A 13045-nucleotide genomic window follows, 5' to 3' on the forward strand; every position below is an offset into this window, starting at 1 on the left:
GTATTAAATTCTTCCATAGGCTAGAAATCTTGTGATGAATTCTTCTAGTTTCTGTAATGGGTGATGAAATTTCAATTATAATTTGAAAAGGGAATCGAACCATGAGAAACTGGATTACTGGAAGTTTGTTCGAGCTCACCGCCAACTCCCGACGAAAATGAATATGAAAATGCAGAAAAATAAGAATTTCTATATAATGCTGTGATCAAGTTAAGAAGATCAAAGAATTAACACGAACAATGAAAAACACAAATCTAATATAGGGTACTTAATCCTACAGATAAATGGGAATAATAACGTCCTTAATTCAAGATTTAATAAAATGCTCATTCATTTTCGGCGCAGCAAAGGCTGAGACAGTTGAGAGTATTGCCCTTTTTCAGTTTTAAAACCGAACTGTTAAAAATGGTTCTTTTTATTGAGACGATCGTCACCAACAGCCCGGATGTGAAAACAAGCATAAAAAATGAATAAACCAGTTCACGAACATGACTTTAAACCAGGAAGTGACAGAGGGACGGATGATGAGTGGCCGAGAGACGTGGATCCAGGACAAGATTGCCTTTCAAATAAAGGGGCAACGCTTATTCCCGTTCAGTTTGATACCGATAATGATGAGCGTGATACTAGACCATTAAAGGGGATAATTTCAAATAAGTTGGAAAATATTATACGAAGTAAATACACGATATTTGGTACGTAGAATCAGTATGATATGCTTGAAGGAAGGATTAGGCACCCTTCTAACGTTGCAAATATTGAAATGTATGTGAGATTACAATTTGTGTGACTGTATGATAAACATAAAATACATATAGTACGCGAACATGCAAGTGTAGGTGATATATAATAATATATGGCATACTATACAATTAATACCATTGTGATATCACCAAGCTTTGGATCTGAACATCACCTTGACCTAATTACGAGTAAATCTTATGAAAGTACAACAAAAGAGAGCAATACAACTTTCAAAGGCTCCACACAATTCTTATATGCACGGGAAACTGAAACAGCAGCAAACACCACTACTCAAAATTATATAAAGTATACCTTAGTTTAACCAGACCACTGAGCTGATTAACAGCTCTCCTAGGGCTGGCCCGAAAGATTAGATTTATTTTACGTGGCTAAGAACCAATTGGTAACCTAACAACCTACAGCTTATTGTGGAATCCGAACCACATCATGACGAGAAATGAGTTTTTATCACCAGAAGTAAATTTCTCTAATTCTTCATTGGCCGGTAAATTTGGCTTTTATACATTACTACACTAGAGTATGTATACCATAAAAATGACGGTAATAAAAGAGACTGCCCAGATACTAGGTACTAACCACAGAACGCCAGCAGTCAGACAGGCTGTCGCGGTCTGAACGACAGCAAATGTAAACTTGGAGTTTTTGGCCAATAGACTCTCCTAGGTCCTGTGGCTGCTTGCCATTTTTTCTCTTTTCTGTGATTTTTACGCAACTGACATCTTGCCAGCCATAAAGGCATCAAAATATTCTCGGTCTTCTCTGATATGCAATAGTTGTTCATACGTTACAAAATCAAATAAATAGAGTAGAGAAGGCAGTATATAAAGAAATCTTTTACTGTCAATTTCCGTTTCAGCACTGAATGACCTCATAGATCCCAGTGCTTGGCCTTTGGCCTAAATTCTATATTCAATTCAATTCAGTTCAATTCAATTCACAGAGAAAGAATGTATGGTTCACATTGTGTTTTATTTTTTATAGAGATTTGCGTCTTAGTGCCAGTTATTATTATTATTCTTGAGAGACATTTCTAATTCCATCTTATGTACTTGTACTCTTTCGTTACTAAAACCAGTCGAGATATATTGGAAAGTCTAAAAATTTACGGAAAAAAACAAGATGTATATTAACGTGTGGAGACTACTTTAGGTATAAGAACAGAAAAGACAAATTTATAATCATATATTCAAAGGATACTGCTTCAAGCAGTGCACACAAACATTTATCTGCGCTTATTAGGAGAGGAAAATTATTAAGTAATAATTGGTTCACCAAACTTCATTCCATACTAAATAACAAAATTAACAAATAGATAAATTAAAAGAACAATATAGGGCAAAAGAACACAAAAAGGCACTTCTGAACGAAATTTCTAAAACAGCGAGAGAGAACAAACGAGAGAGAGAGTTTTAGACCACTACACTAACAACAGCAGGGTTCCCCACGGTTTCCTGTGACGTATTCATGATCAGATTAGTGTAAAATTCAATCTTTTGTTATTATTCACTCAACAGTGCCGGTTTAAAATGCTGCATTTGATCATTTCCAATGTCATTCAAAAAGAAATAACTTACGACTGTAAAGGTACATGTGAAATACTAAGCTAGCAGCATTTATAACGTGACATTTTACGTCACACGACAAGAATAAACATCAGTAAACTTTTGAGTTATTCTGGCATCTTTTAATCGCCATCAGAATAATAATACATAGGGAATAACTATACATCTGCTGGACTTACAGCTTAATGCTATTTTTTTAATTTATATTTTTAGTTACATAGAATGCTCAATAAAACTCGCCTTCCCAACCGAGTACTAATAGAACGCTTTTACGTCATGGATGTAAACATACCAACGATCCCAAGGAAGACTTGACTACCCGTACGAAATTCAGGACATTTCGTTTTGATAAAATATAATTATTTTAATTGATTCAAAGAGCTATTATGTTATTTTTGTCCATAAAATTATTAATAATAATATCGAAAGTTACTAATATTGCTAAAAATAGGAAAATAACATTGAAAAATTTCCTTAAATGACTTAAAAGATGTCGCTACGTGGTGAAATTAAAATGCTTGTATCTCAAGAATCAATTACGTCATGCATAATTTGTTTCAGAACAATGAGATAAGACATCCGTAACGTCATAAGCCTTCAAGAGAACAGGTACGCAAATAACTTGACGTCATTAACTGTCGTACTGTCTGTGACTGTGAGTCATTCCTGGAAAGTACACCTAACGACATCCGTCTCACAACAATCTGCAAGATTACTATTTTCATTGAGAAGAGTCAGTGCAAGGACGTGTCCCTCTGCAGAACTTCCTTCTTCCGCTCGTTTGGGAAAGTTGGTATGTTGTTTTATCGTAGTTATTATTAGCGAAGACTTGTGACTTCATTGTTTTATATCGCTTTTAGCGTAGTTTACTAATAGGCCCTGGTCTAGCCTGCCAGGTCATAATAAGCCTAGTTTAGCGGTAGTTGAAGCATAATTGTCCGTTGCCATAGTTTACGGCCAACTAGGCTATATAAATGATTGTAATTTAGCGTAAGGTTTCAGAGAGTATATTTTAAGTTGTGTTTTTCGAGTTGGGGACAGGTTGAAAATGAGGGGCACAGGTTCTGCAGACTAGCCCAGACCTAAAACAAACCGAACCTTTCCTAGAATGCCGTGCCCTGACCTAACCAGACCTTACCTTCCTAGCCTTACTTAGGGCGCCTTTCCCTGACCAGGCCTTGGGTGCTTCGCCCTCCCAGGATCCCTCCATGCAACATTCAACATTGGGAACATGGACCAAGCTTCCATTTGGAGGTAGGCTAGGGTATTTCTAGCCTATGAGAACCTGATTCCTTTGTTCTGCAAACTACCTGTCGAGTTTATTAACTGGTCAGCTTAGCAAAGTTGGCACGAGATGGAACTTTTACCCATAGGATGAACTAGGCCTGTGTATGCTCGTGGCAGGTGTATTACAGGCCGGGCCTAGGCTAATCTTCAGTTGAAGGTTGTAAACCCTAGGCTTACCTTATCAGAGACTTTTATCTTTCTGATAACAAGCTTAGCCTACCAGGTAATTATGAAGGAGATGGCTGCACGAAGATATCGTATATTAGGCTAGGCTAATGTTTTTTTTTTTCTATAACGTAATTTCAGAAAATTGAGTATATAATGCAGTACAGGTGGGACCATTTGAGATGAGAAATTTACTTTTTGTTGTTTATATTTTTATTTTCATCTCTGAGGGGCTAATACTAAAGACAATGTCCTGCTGAGTTTCTACCATGAATAGGCTAGTACCAGCCCTTCGGGGATGGACATAAAAACATGAACAAAAGGCAGTAAATTTCTCATTATCTCGGTACATTTCTCACAGTATTTCACTGTGATACATTATGTACACTCTTCTATATTGTTTAATCATAGATTGATATACAATATTTGCATTCTAACTTTTTGGGCAAATATTGAGTTCTATGAACTGCTGACCTAGGCCTAGTGGTAAGATTAACCCTTTGAGAGTGGGCGTCATCAATTGACAACGATTTAGAGCTTTAGGTTATGACAAGGTATCTTCCCGACGATCAACATTTTGCGCCATACAGTTTGAACGAATTATGAGGGAAGCGTGTTCAGATCATTTCCGTGGGCCATAAATGAATCATGGCAACTCTTATGGCAACCCTAATAGCTAGTCAGTCGGTGCAGGAGAGAGAGATTAGTTTGCCTTGAGATGTCATAGGGGAATGTTGTCCACCATTCCCATCCAAGGGCGTCTTGTAAATATTTTACAATAAATGTACTCAAAATTTGTTACTGATTTTAGTTTTTTATCTGTTATGATATTGTGTGAGCTGTAATTATAATTCAACAAAAAAATATTAAAAAATATTAGAAAAATCATTTATAACTTGGTAAAATTAGCATATATTTCACGACTGTCTTGGTAAAGAGGCCCCCCACAGGGTTGGAAATATTGACTCGACTTCCCGTGGAAAGTAAAAAAAATAAAAAAAAAGTTTTTCTTATACCATGTGCATATGTATATCTTCCTCTTACCATTGATGTGCTTTTGTTCTTAAATTGGCCAACCTCAAATTTAGCCTGTTCTAGGGGTGTGCTTAATATATATTTAAGTTAAGCCTACACCTGGCTTGGAGACTTGTTGGATGGACTGCTGACTGCGGGTTAGGCTAGCCTATAGATTATCTGTGAAACTATACAGAATGGGTGGGATACAAAGCCCCACCCTGGCCAGTGCCTTAGGGTATGTTAGGTTAACGGCTTTTGGCCATTTCTAGAAAAATATATACACTTCAACCCTCTAGTCTGCAGTGGCTTTGTCTTGTTCTAACGAAAAATGTGTTGTAACTTGCTCGATAGATTAGTGTCACTAGTTGGTAGTCTAAGTAAGCCATAGCCTAGGTTAGGCTACACTTTGATTAATGTAACAGGTAATCAAGACTTTCACCAGAGGAAGTTTTGTATTAGGACAAGTGTTTTTGAATGGAAAATTTTTGTCTCGAAGATCGTGAAGTGTACTGTACATTTTTTAAACTAGCCTAAACTACTCATGTTTGTCTTTGCTTTCCCATACCCCTGTTGCAATGTGGGGTTATAAGGAATTGGGTTGAGGAAACAAAAGCAGGTCTTAATCACCAAGGCATCAAAAATAAGTCTTAGCCTAATCACCAAGGCAACAACCAGGATGAAGTAGCCCACTTTTCAAAACTCATGATAAGTATTATCGTGTTTGTCATTACTAAAGAAAAATACCGTAATTGAAAATAGTGTACTATATTAGCTTGCTTTACAGGGATGCATCCTAACCAAACCTAAGATGCCAGGTTCTACTGAAGGACATGGCTCCCAGACTCCCCTCCTGGAATGCCACCATGACTTTTGTGAAACCCAATAATTATTTTAAGCTTGCAGAGTGGGCACTACCGTCCTAGGTGATTTAGAGTCAGGGGTGGATCGTCTTTGAAAGGATCCCTTCACACTTGCCAAAGTCACCCATATGGACTACTTAGAGATAGGCTTAGCTGTTCATTATTGCAGAAAAATTGGGCAGTATACAATAATTTAAGAACCTTAAAGGCAGCTTAATAAATGAGGTACAGTATTTACCGGTTGTTTAAGAAGTCCTTGTCAAATTTGTAAGTGTCCGTTTAATCTTTCCAACATCCTACAGTAATTATCTGACCTCCTTGGTGGCTCTTGCTTATTATTTTTCCACCACTTTATGATCTTTTTTCTTATGTAACACATCATATTTGTAGCCTTTGGTTTCAGTTATTTTGTCATTTCCAGGTTTGTGTATACAACAACAATTTCCATCTTTTTATTTTCTGAGGTCTATTTCCTCTATGTCTTTTTATGTAATTGATTTATCAACACATTTTTTATTGTTTGTTATCTAAGCTAATAATTCAGGATTATTACTATTTCTCCAAGACCACAGGGTTTATTTCTTCAGTGATTCATTGTCGTACTTGCTGAAAGCTATGTTCATATAGTTACCATGTCTACCAGAGCCCATATAATTTTGAAGTGAAGATTTTTAAGAGGTCAAAACTTTGTTCATGGAACATCCAAGATCGTTGTTTGGATTCTTATGCAAGCACATTTGCTGAAATGACCAGGTGTCTGTGGAAAAATATAAAGAATTATGTTCTCTTTAGTGAGAAGAGATTGCTCACTGCTGAAAAATTTTACTTCCACCCCAAACTTCCGAGGACAGAATAGCCTTTTGGTATTGATGTGTTGCAATGTTTGACTTCCCAAATTTAAAGTAGACAATAAGAGCAAGGAAAATTAAGAATGTTCAGGAGTAAAGTCGCTTGGTCAGTCAGTATAGAATTTTCTTTTACTGTCTTTTGATTGAAATCACTTTTGGATCATTTGGCAGGCTGGGGACTGAGGGCAGAGTTCAAACTCTCAAATGCATACGCAGTGCCTAACCAACAGGAATCTTGGAGTTACAAAGTGATTAAGTGTAAGCTCAACTTCAGACTTGGAATTTTCTTTTCTCTTGCAGCTTTGAATGATAAGTTATGTACCTCCCTTATATATTAATGAGTTTGCCCTATAGAATTGTTCATTAAAAAAAATACTGATAGCATCAGTGTTTGACCTCACTGTTATGTAATTACATCTTGGTGATGAATGACTGTTGTGCAATATGCGCTGTATATACTTTTCTCGACTTTGAAAACAACCTTGGGCTTGGACTGTGGTATTGGTAGCATTGCCTCACATTCCAAATTTTTGCATGTATTGCAATATGTAAATAAGTTTATTTACTGTTAGGTAAGTGGTTTATGCAAGGACAATTCTTGAAGCATTCATGGAACTGTTAATTGTACAGTTGAAAAAAATTTAGTTTGTACAGTACAGTCTTGAATTATCCAAATTGCTGGTTTTCCAACACAATCTGGATTTATCCAGGACAGTCTGGGGTCACTGCAGACCTAGGCCATGCATTTTCTCAGAGTTATAGCTTTGCTTTGATTTTGTGATGACATTTTAATATGTATATAGTGAAATCTTGTAGAATTCTAATTAGGCTATTGTTATTATTATTATTATTATTATTATTTTTAGATACCGAGGAAAGTATTAGATAAATAACAAATATTGTAGTGTACATGATATATATAATTGCTAAAGGAGCTAGGTACTTTATGGTGGAATGACAGCCATTCTTCTAAAGGCTACAAGGAGCAAGACACCAAAATCTACATAGGTTAGCCCCAGTTAGCTACAGTGAGTACTCAGACTGAGGCAAGTTGAATATTAAATACCAAAATTGAGTTCTTACATTCTCTCTCTCTCTCTCTCTCTCTCTCTCTCTCTCTCTCTCTCTCTCTCTCTCTCTCTCTCTCTCTCTCTCTCAGCATTAGTAGTCACATTATATTGATGTCCAAAATAGTTGGTAATTAGGCCTGAAACCATAGGAAATCCTGTGAATCATTCCTATAGCCATACATCTTAGAGCATTTGCAACAAGGGTGAATATAAAAGAAAAAGCATTCTGACCCCCCCCCCTCCCATATGGCTAATATCCATAAAAATAAATCATGCCAAATAAAGAAACCATGCCAATTCTTCATATATTACTCAAATGCTCCCTGATTTGGCTAATGTTTTGTATAAGCGTGTGTAAGTTCCCAGGTGATCGTGTACGTGGCCTTTGAGCTCCTTGCTTCTGAGAAGTATTGAAAAGCCATGTACATCATTTCCCAAGCCTAGGTGGTAAACATAGTTACATTAACAGCCTTATTACTGCCAGAAATGAAACTTCATAGTTTTGCAGTAATAGAAACAGAAGACCTTGGTTACAGGCCAGTGCAGTGTACCATATGGTATTGTAACGGAATAAAAGTGCTGCACTAATTTATGATGCTCAAGATCCAGTTACATCCAAGACAGCTTTGACAATGGATATTGTTTCAGTTTTTATCAAACTGATTTTAATGAAGCATTTGACTTGGTTAACTATTTTTTTTCTCTCTCTCTCTCTATAAACTTTGGCAATTACTGTACAGGCAGTCCCCGGTTAACGGCAGACTCGGTTAACGGCGATCCGGTTTTATGGCTCTTGTCTGGTGACGAAAATCGGCAATTTTCAGTGCTGATAATTGGGTATTGGCGCCAATACATACCTAACAGAGGCGCCGTAACCGAAAATCGGCAGTTTTAGGCGCCGATAAGCCCGAAAATCGCCAAAAAAGTGCTGGAAATTGCCGATTTTTGGTTAGTGGCAAATTTCGGTTATCTTCACACCCCCAGAACAGAACCCCCGCCGATAAGCGAGGACTGCCTGTACTTGTTTCCATTCATGGCAATTACTTTCTTGTTTCCATTCAAAATTTTTCATGAATGGCAGCAGAGGTGCTTCTGCTCAAATGTGAAGAGAATCTTGACCTATCTTGTCTAGTATTCCATAAGGTAGCATTCCAGGACTTTTTGCTGATTTCAGTTTGTACTGGCAATGGTCCTTTTCTTTGACAAGCGAGGGTTGTTGTCTCTGAAAACTAGATCATACATTATAGGTATATATGTACAGTAATGTAAATCTTGTTGCTGTTATTTGCTAGGTGAATTGGTTGCTTTGTGTCTCAGTAATCTGAAGTAGATCTGTAAATTATGTATTTAATGGAGTATGAAGCTGAATTTTGGCAAAAAAAAAAAATTTTTATGTCATCCTACCATTTTTTTTTTTTTTTTTTGTCTTGTTATGTTTGCCCCCAGTAATGTTTATTTCCTTGCTGAGTCTGTTTTCGTTGTCATTGTAATGGATTTACAACTCAATAATAGCTGCTTTCAGTGGCATATTTTCCTCTTGAGTTGTCATTATACCATTATGATAAAGTGCTTTGTGAAAGAAAACTTTGTATGCTTGTGTTTTATTTTTGCACTGGTGTTATTTCACAGTTTAGAGAAGATTAGACACGTAGGATGTTAAAATGTATGTTGGATAGATAGGGGTGCTTGACCCCTGTTCCATTTCGGTTATGGGATATGAAAACCTCACTTTATTTTATTTCAAATGAGTACAGTAAACCACCCGTATTTGCGGATTTCGCTGTGGAATGTATCTACCCATTATTAGCGGAAAATTTGCCCATTCACGGTATTTTGCACTGAGAAATATTCAATAATTACTGTATTTTCATATTTTCATGAGTAAATGCACTTTTTGTGATAAAACTATTAAAATACTCAGGTATAAGCATTTTTAGAGGGTTTTTTGTGTTTAAAACTATCAAAATAGGCAGTTCTAAGTGATTTTAGAGGGGTTTTAAGTATTTGTGGGGTGTTGCGGTACGCATCCCCCGTGAATAAGGGGGTTTTACTGTATTAAGTTTATTGGAACATGAACTTGGAAATTTATGTATATGTAATATAAGACTAGATTTGCGAAAACAATATGGAAAACAATTTTTTTAATAACTTTATAATACAGTGATATATATTACTGCCAAAACATAAATTAGTAGAAAATTCTGTTGATTAGATGGATTTGAGCTAAAATTTTATATAAATCATGAGCACAAATTTCTTGTTAATGTGGTAATAAATTTCAAAACTATACAGGTCTTATTAACATACATTGCATATGCATATGTTTTTGTACAGCAATTAGGATCAAAGTTATTCTAGAAAGGGATTTGTCAGTCATATTAAGAAATAAGTGAACCTACTGTATTAGTAAAAAAATGCTACTTTACACATCTTAAAAGTATAGTACAGTATTATGTAAAAATATGTACAGCACAAGTGGAAAAGAAATGAGGTAGCTGTTTCAAAAAAATTCAGTATGCAGTGTGAAATTTAAAAGTATGAAATCCATTAAGAGTTGTTGTTACTGAATGAATATACAATGTGCCTGTGAAACATGTTGCAAGCAAGTAAGTCCACAAGCAATTGTATGGCTGTCCATTCATGAGATGCATGTTAGTGATCTTATGTGTATGATCAGAGTATCGTACTTTGAATGGACTTTAGGGCACTGCTAGAGATAACTGTTTAGTTTATTCGTGTTTTCTTTTTCATTGAACAGCTGTGCAGGATGGAGAGGTAATGTACTGTCTTTGGCATGTTGCTGTTCTTAATGCTAGGCAGTAGGAATTACCGTAGACATACGAAAGATATGACATAAGTTACCGTACATTTTTTTCATAAATTCAAATGGTATTGCCTTTTGTGTTGCTGTATAGTGCTGTATTATAATTTATAGCAACTAGCTTGAATATGTATTACTGTACAGTTCTTGGTTGTACAGTTTTTTTGTTTCACCATAAAGACTACAGTTTCTCATTATGTTGCTACAGAACTAAGATTTTGCATTTCACACTTTTTGTGGTACATTTAAATAATTTCTTTTGTACTGAAATTCAGTGTAGTAATACAGCTCCTGTTGCTAAAGTTTTTGTAAGTGTTAACAATTTCAGTAGTCTGCATTATATACTTAGTTTCAGAATTGTTTTTATGTACAGTATATTATTCCCTTTTTATGTCAGCAATACTTTCCCTGTCCAGTTGACATTATTGTAACCTGTGTGGATTTCAGCAAAAACAGCTTATTGTTGCTATTTAGTAAGTGGCTCCTGTTTAAAAAGTCAGGTCCTAATGTAGGTGTTCATGATAGGCATTTTCCGTAGGTTGCTATTGTAGTACCGAACAAACAATGATTTTGGCAGATTGCAGTTCAATGTTGGATGATGTATTAGAATTTTCTCGTAGGCTCAAATAATTATTGACTGGCTACTCTTGAACACCTCAGTCTGTAATAAGCACTTATCCATCCTTGGTTGATTGTTATTTAAATGAAACTGGTATAATAATAGTGTATCTTGGCAACAATGTTCTGAGTCCCATTTTTTTTTCAATTATATGCGAGTGACTGAATAATGTAATATACTAAAGGTGTGATGAAACAAATGTGTTCATAAGAAAATAGAAACCATTGCTTTATGCAGTCTTTGGTAGGTCAGATTAGCTCTTAAGTCCAAGTTAGAAAGGGGATTAATGAACATATGTGGTGGTCTTACAGTGGGGCACCCCCTCTCTCATTTGGAAAGTTGGTGAGCTCAGTATTTGTTTGGCCTTTTATTTAGCGCACATCTACTGTACATTCTTCCAGATTACCTAATATTTGATTTTACCCTTTTTTCCTTTAAATCACTATGGTAATATTCTTGCCTTGGTGATATCCATATTTAATGTTTGTAATTGTTTTATGTTTATCAGATGAAGTGAGGACTGAAGAAATTGCTATAATATACTTCGCACAGTGATGTGTGCTGTGTCCTTTTTGTATTGTAGACGGATCCATGTACTGTCAAGATACATTTTTGGCACAGAATGTTAACCATCCTCTTAAGGGAAAGCTTGTAGTTTCAATACAATGCATGAAGATGCAAAATCTCTCTAGGAAATTTGAAACTTATTTCTGACATGAATGCTTAGATCATCAGTCAGGGGTTTTCTGGTGGGGCTTCTAAAATGAGATGAAATGCCTAAACTGTTATCCTGCATTCCATTTGAAATTATGCTTAGAACTAATCAGCCCAAGCTGAGGTGGTCATTCTTTGTGTAAGGCTGCTGTGCTTTCAAAAAAGTCAAATAGAGTAAACATCAGACCTTTAAATTAGAGTTTACATTGTTTATAGGAGTAAGAGATTCTTCAAGGAGAGGAATTTTTTTCACAGCTGGTGGAAGCGTGAAGCTGTTTCATACTGATTTAGTTATACTGGAAATCACAAAACCTGAAAGATGTCTTTAGTCTTCAAAACATCCATTCTGTAAAGTGTAGAGGGATATTTGGGAATTTAGGAAAACTTACCTTTTTGGGAACTGTGAATCCAAGAGTATATTAACCACCAAGGAATCACAAGGTGGACAGTATCTTGGAACCTATAATTTACCTACACCTCTTTTAGTTCAGTGTCAAGGCTCATCCCTTTTGCTTAGAGTTCCAAGTAAGGCAAGAGGAATTAGTGGTAGGCACAGATTTCCTTTTGTTTATTATAGGTCTTTCCGGAATAGGTTGGAGGTTTTCGGAAGATTTGAAGGAGAGACTGTCACCATATGTTGAGCTGATAACAGTATGCTCAAGAAGTCTGTCCACACATTCAGCACTGCAGAAATAAGAATCACCAAAAAGACCACTTCCTCCTTTAGGTAACACAAATGACCACTAGCTCTAGAGACTTCATGCAATACTTCCTTAAAGCTGGTGACCTTGTGTCCACCCTCTGTTTGCCTGATTGGGCCTGGAACCTCAGACTTGGAAGCATCTGTGGAGAAATTTTGGATGTCTTGTAGTGGCCTAGAACTATCTGTTCAGGTGTTTATGTTCAAGATTCTGACAGGATGGTATCTATATATTTGGATAAACTGTAGCATGATTAAGTGTTCCCATTATCTTGTAAAGTTATGCTGTCTTCATCGGGATATATTTCTTCTTGATGATTGAAAGTTACAGTATTTGCTTTTCAGTATTCCATGAAATCCAAAACCAGGTTAGTCTGCAGGCTACTGTAACTCCTTTTCAAATTTCATAGCTCTCATGCATCCATCTTTGAAATTTTGACAGGATTTCAATATATTTTTGAACTTGAGTCGACAGATGATCAGTATTATTTTGAGACTGAATGGAAGAGCCTTGAGTAAGGTTTTTTATGCCCATTTCCCCTAAAATGTTATAACTCTCCCCAAGGCCATTTTGATCACAGTGGTTTAGTAAATCCAGAGACAAGTTCCAGCAACAA

General features: G+C 36.1%; 1 protein-coding gene across 3 annotated transcripts in view; it reads left to right on the top strand.

The window, feature by feature from the left end:
• The first annotated feature begins 2608 nt into the window (after nt 1–2608).
• Nucleotides 2609–13045, top strand: part of Vps2 (vacuolar protein sorting 2) — a 33793-nt gene continuing 23356 nt past the window's right edge. Inside the window, exons 1-2 of one of the 3 annotated variants that reach the window (XM_067119019.1) lie at nt 2609–2648; nt 2889–3120. Coding sequence is in view for 1 of the 3 variants with exons in the window: in XM_067119018.1 (XP_066975119.1) it covers nt 10342–10349 (8 nt within the window). In the remaining 2 variants the exon portion in view is untranslated. Of the gene's footprint in view, nt 2649–2821; nt 3121–10332; nt 10350–13045 lie in introns of those variants that run through there. The other 2 variants (XM_067119018.1, XM_067119020.1) reach the window with 2 other exon arrangements.

The sequence above is a fragment of the Macrobrachium rosenbergii genome, chromosome 16 (assembly GCF_040412425.1).
Source record: "Macrobrachium rosenbergii isolate ZJJX-2024 chromosome 16, ASM4041242v1, whole genome shotgun sequence".
NCBI lineage: Eukaryota > Metazoa > Arthropoda > Malacostraca > Decapoda > Palaemonidae > Macrobrachium > Macrobrachium rosenbergii.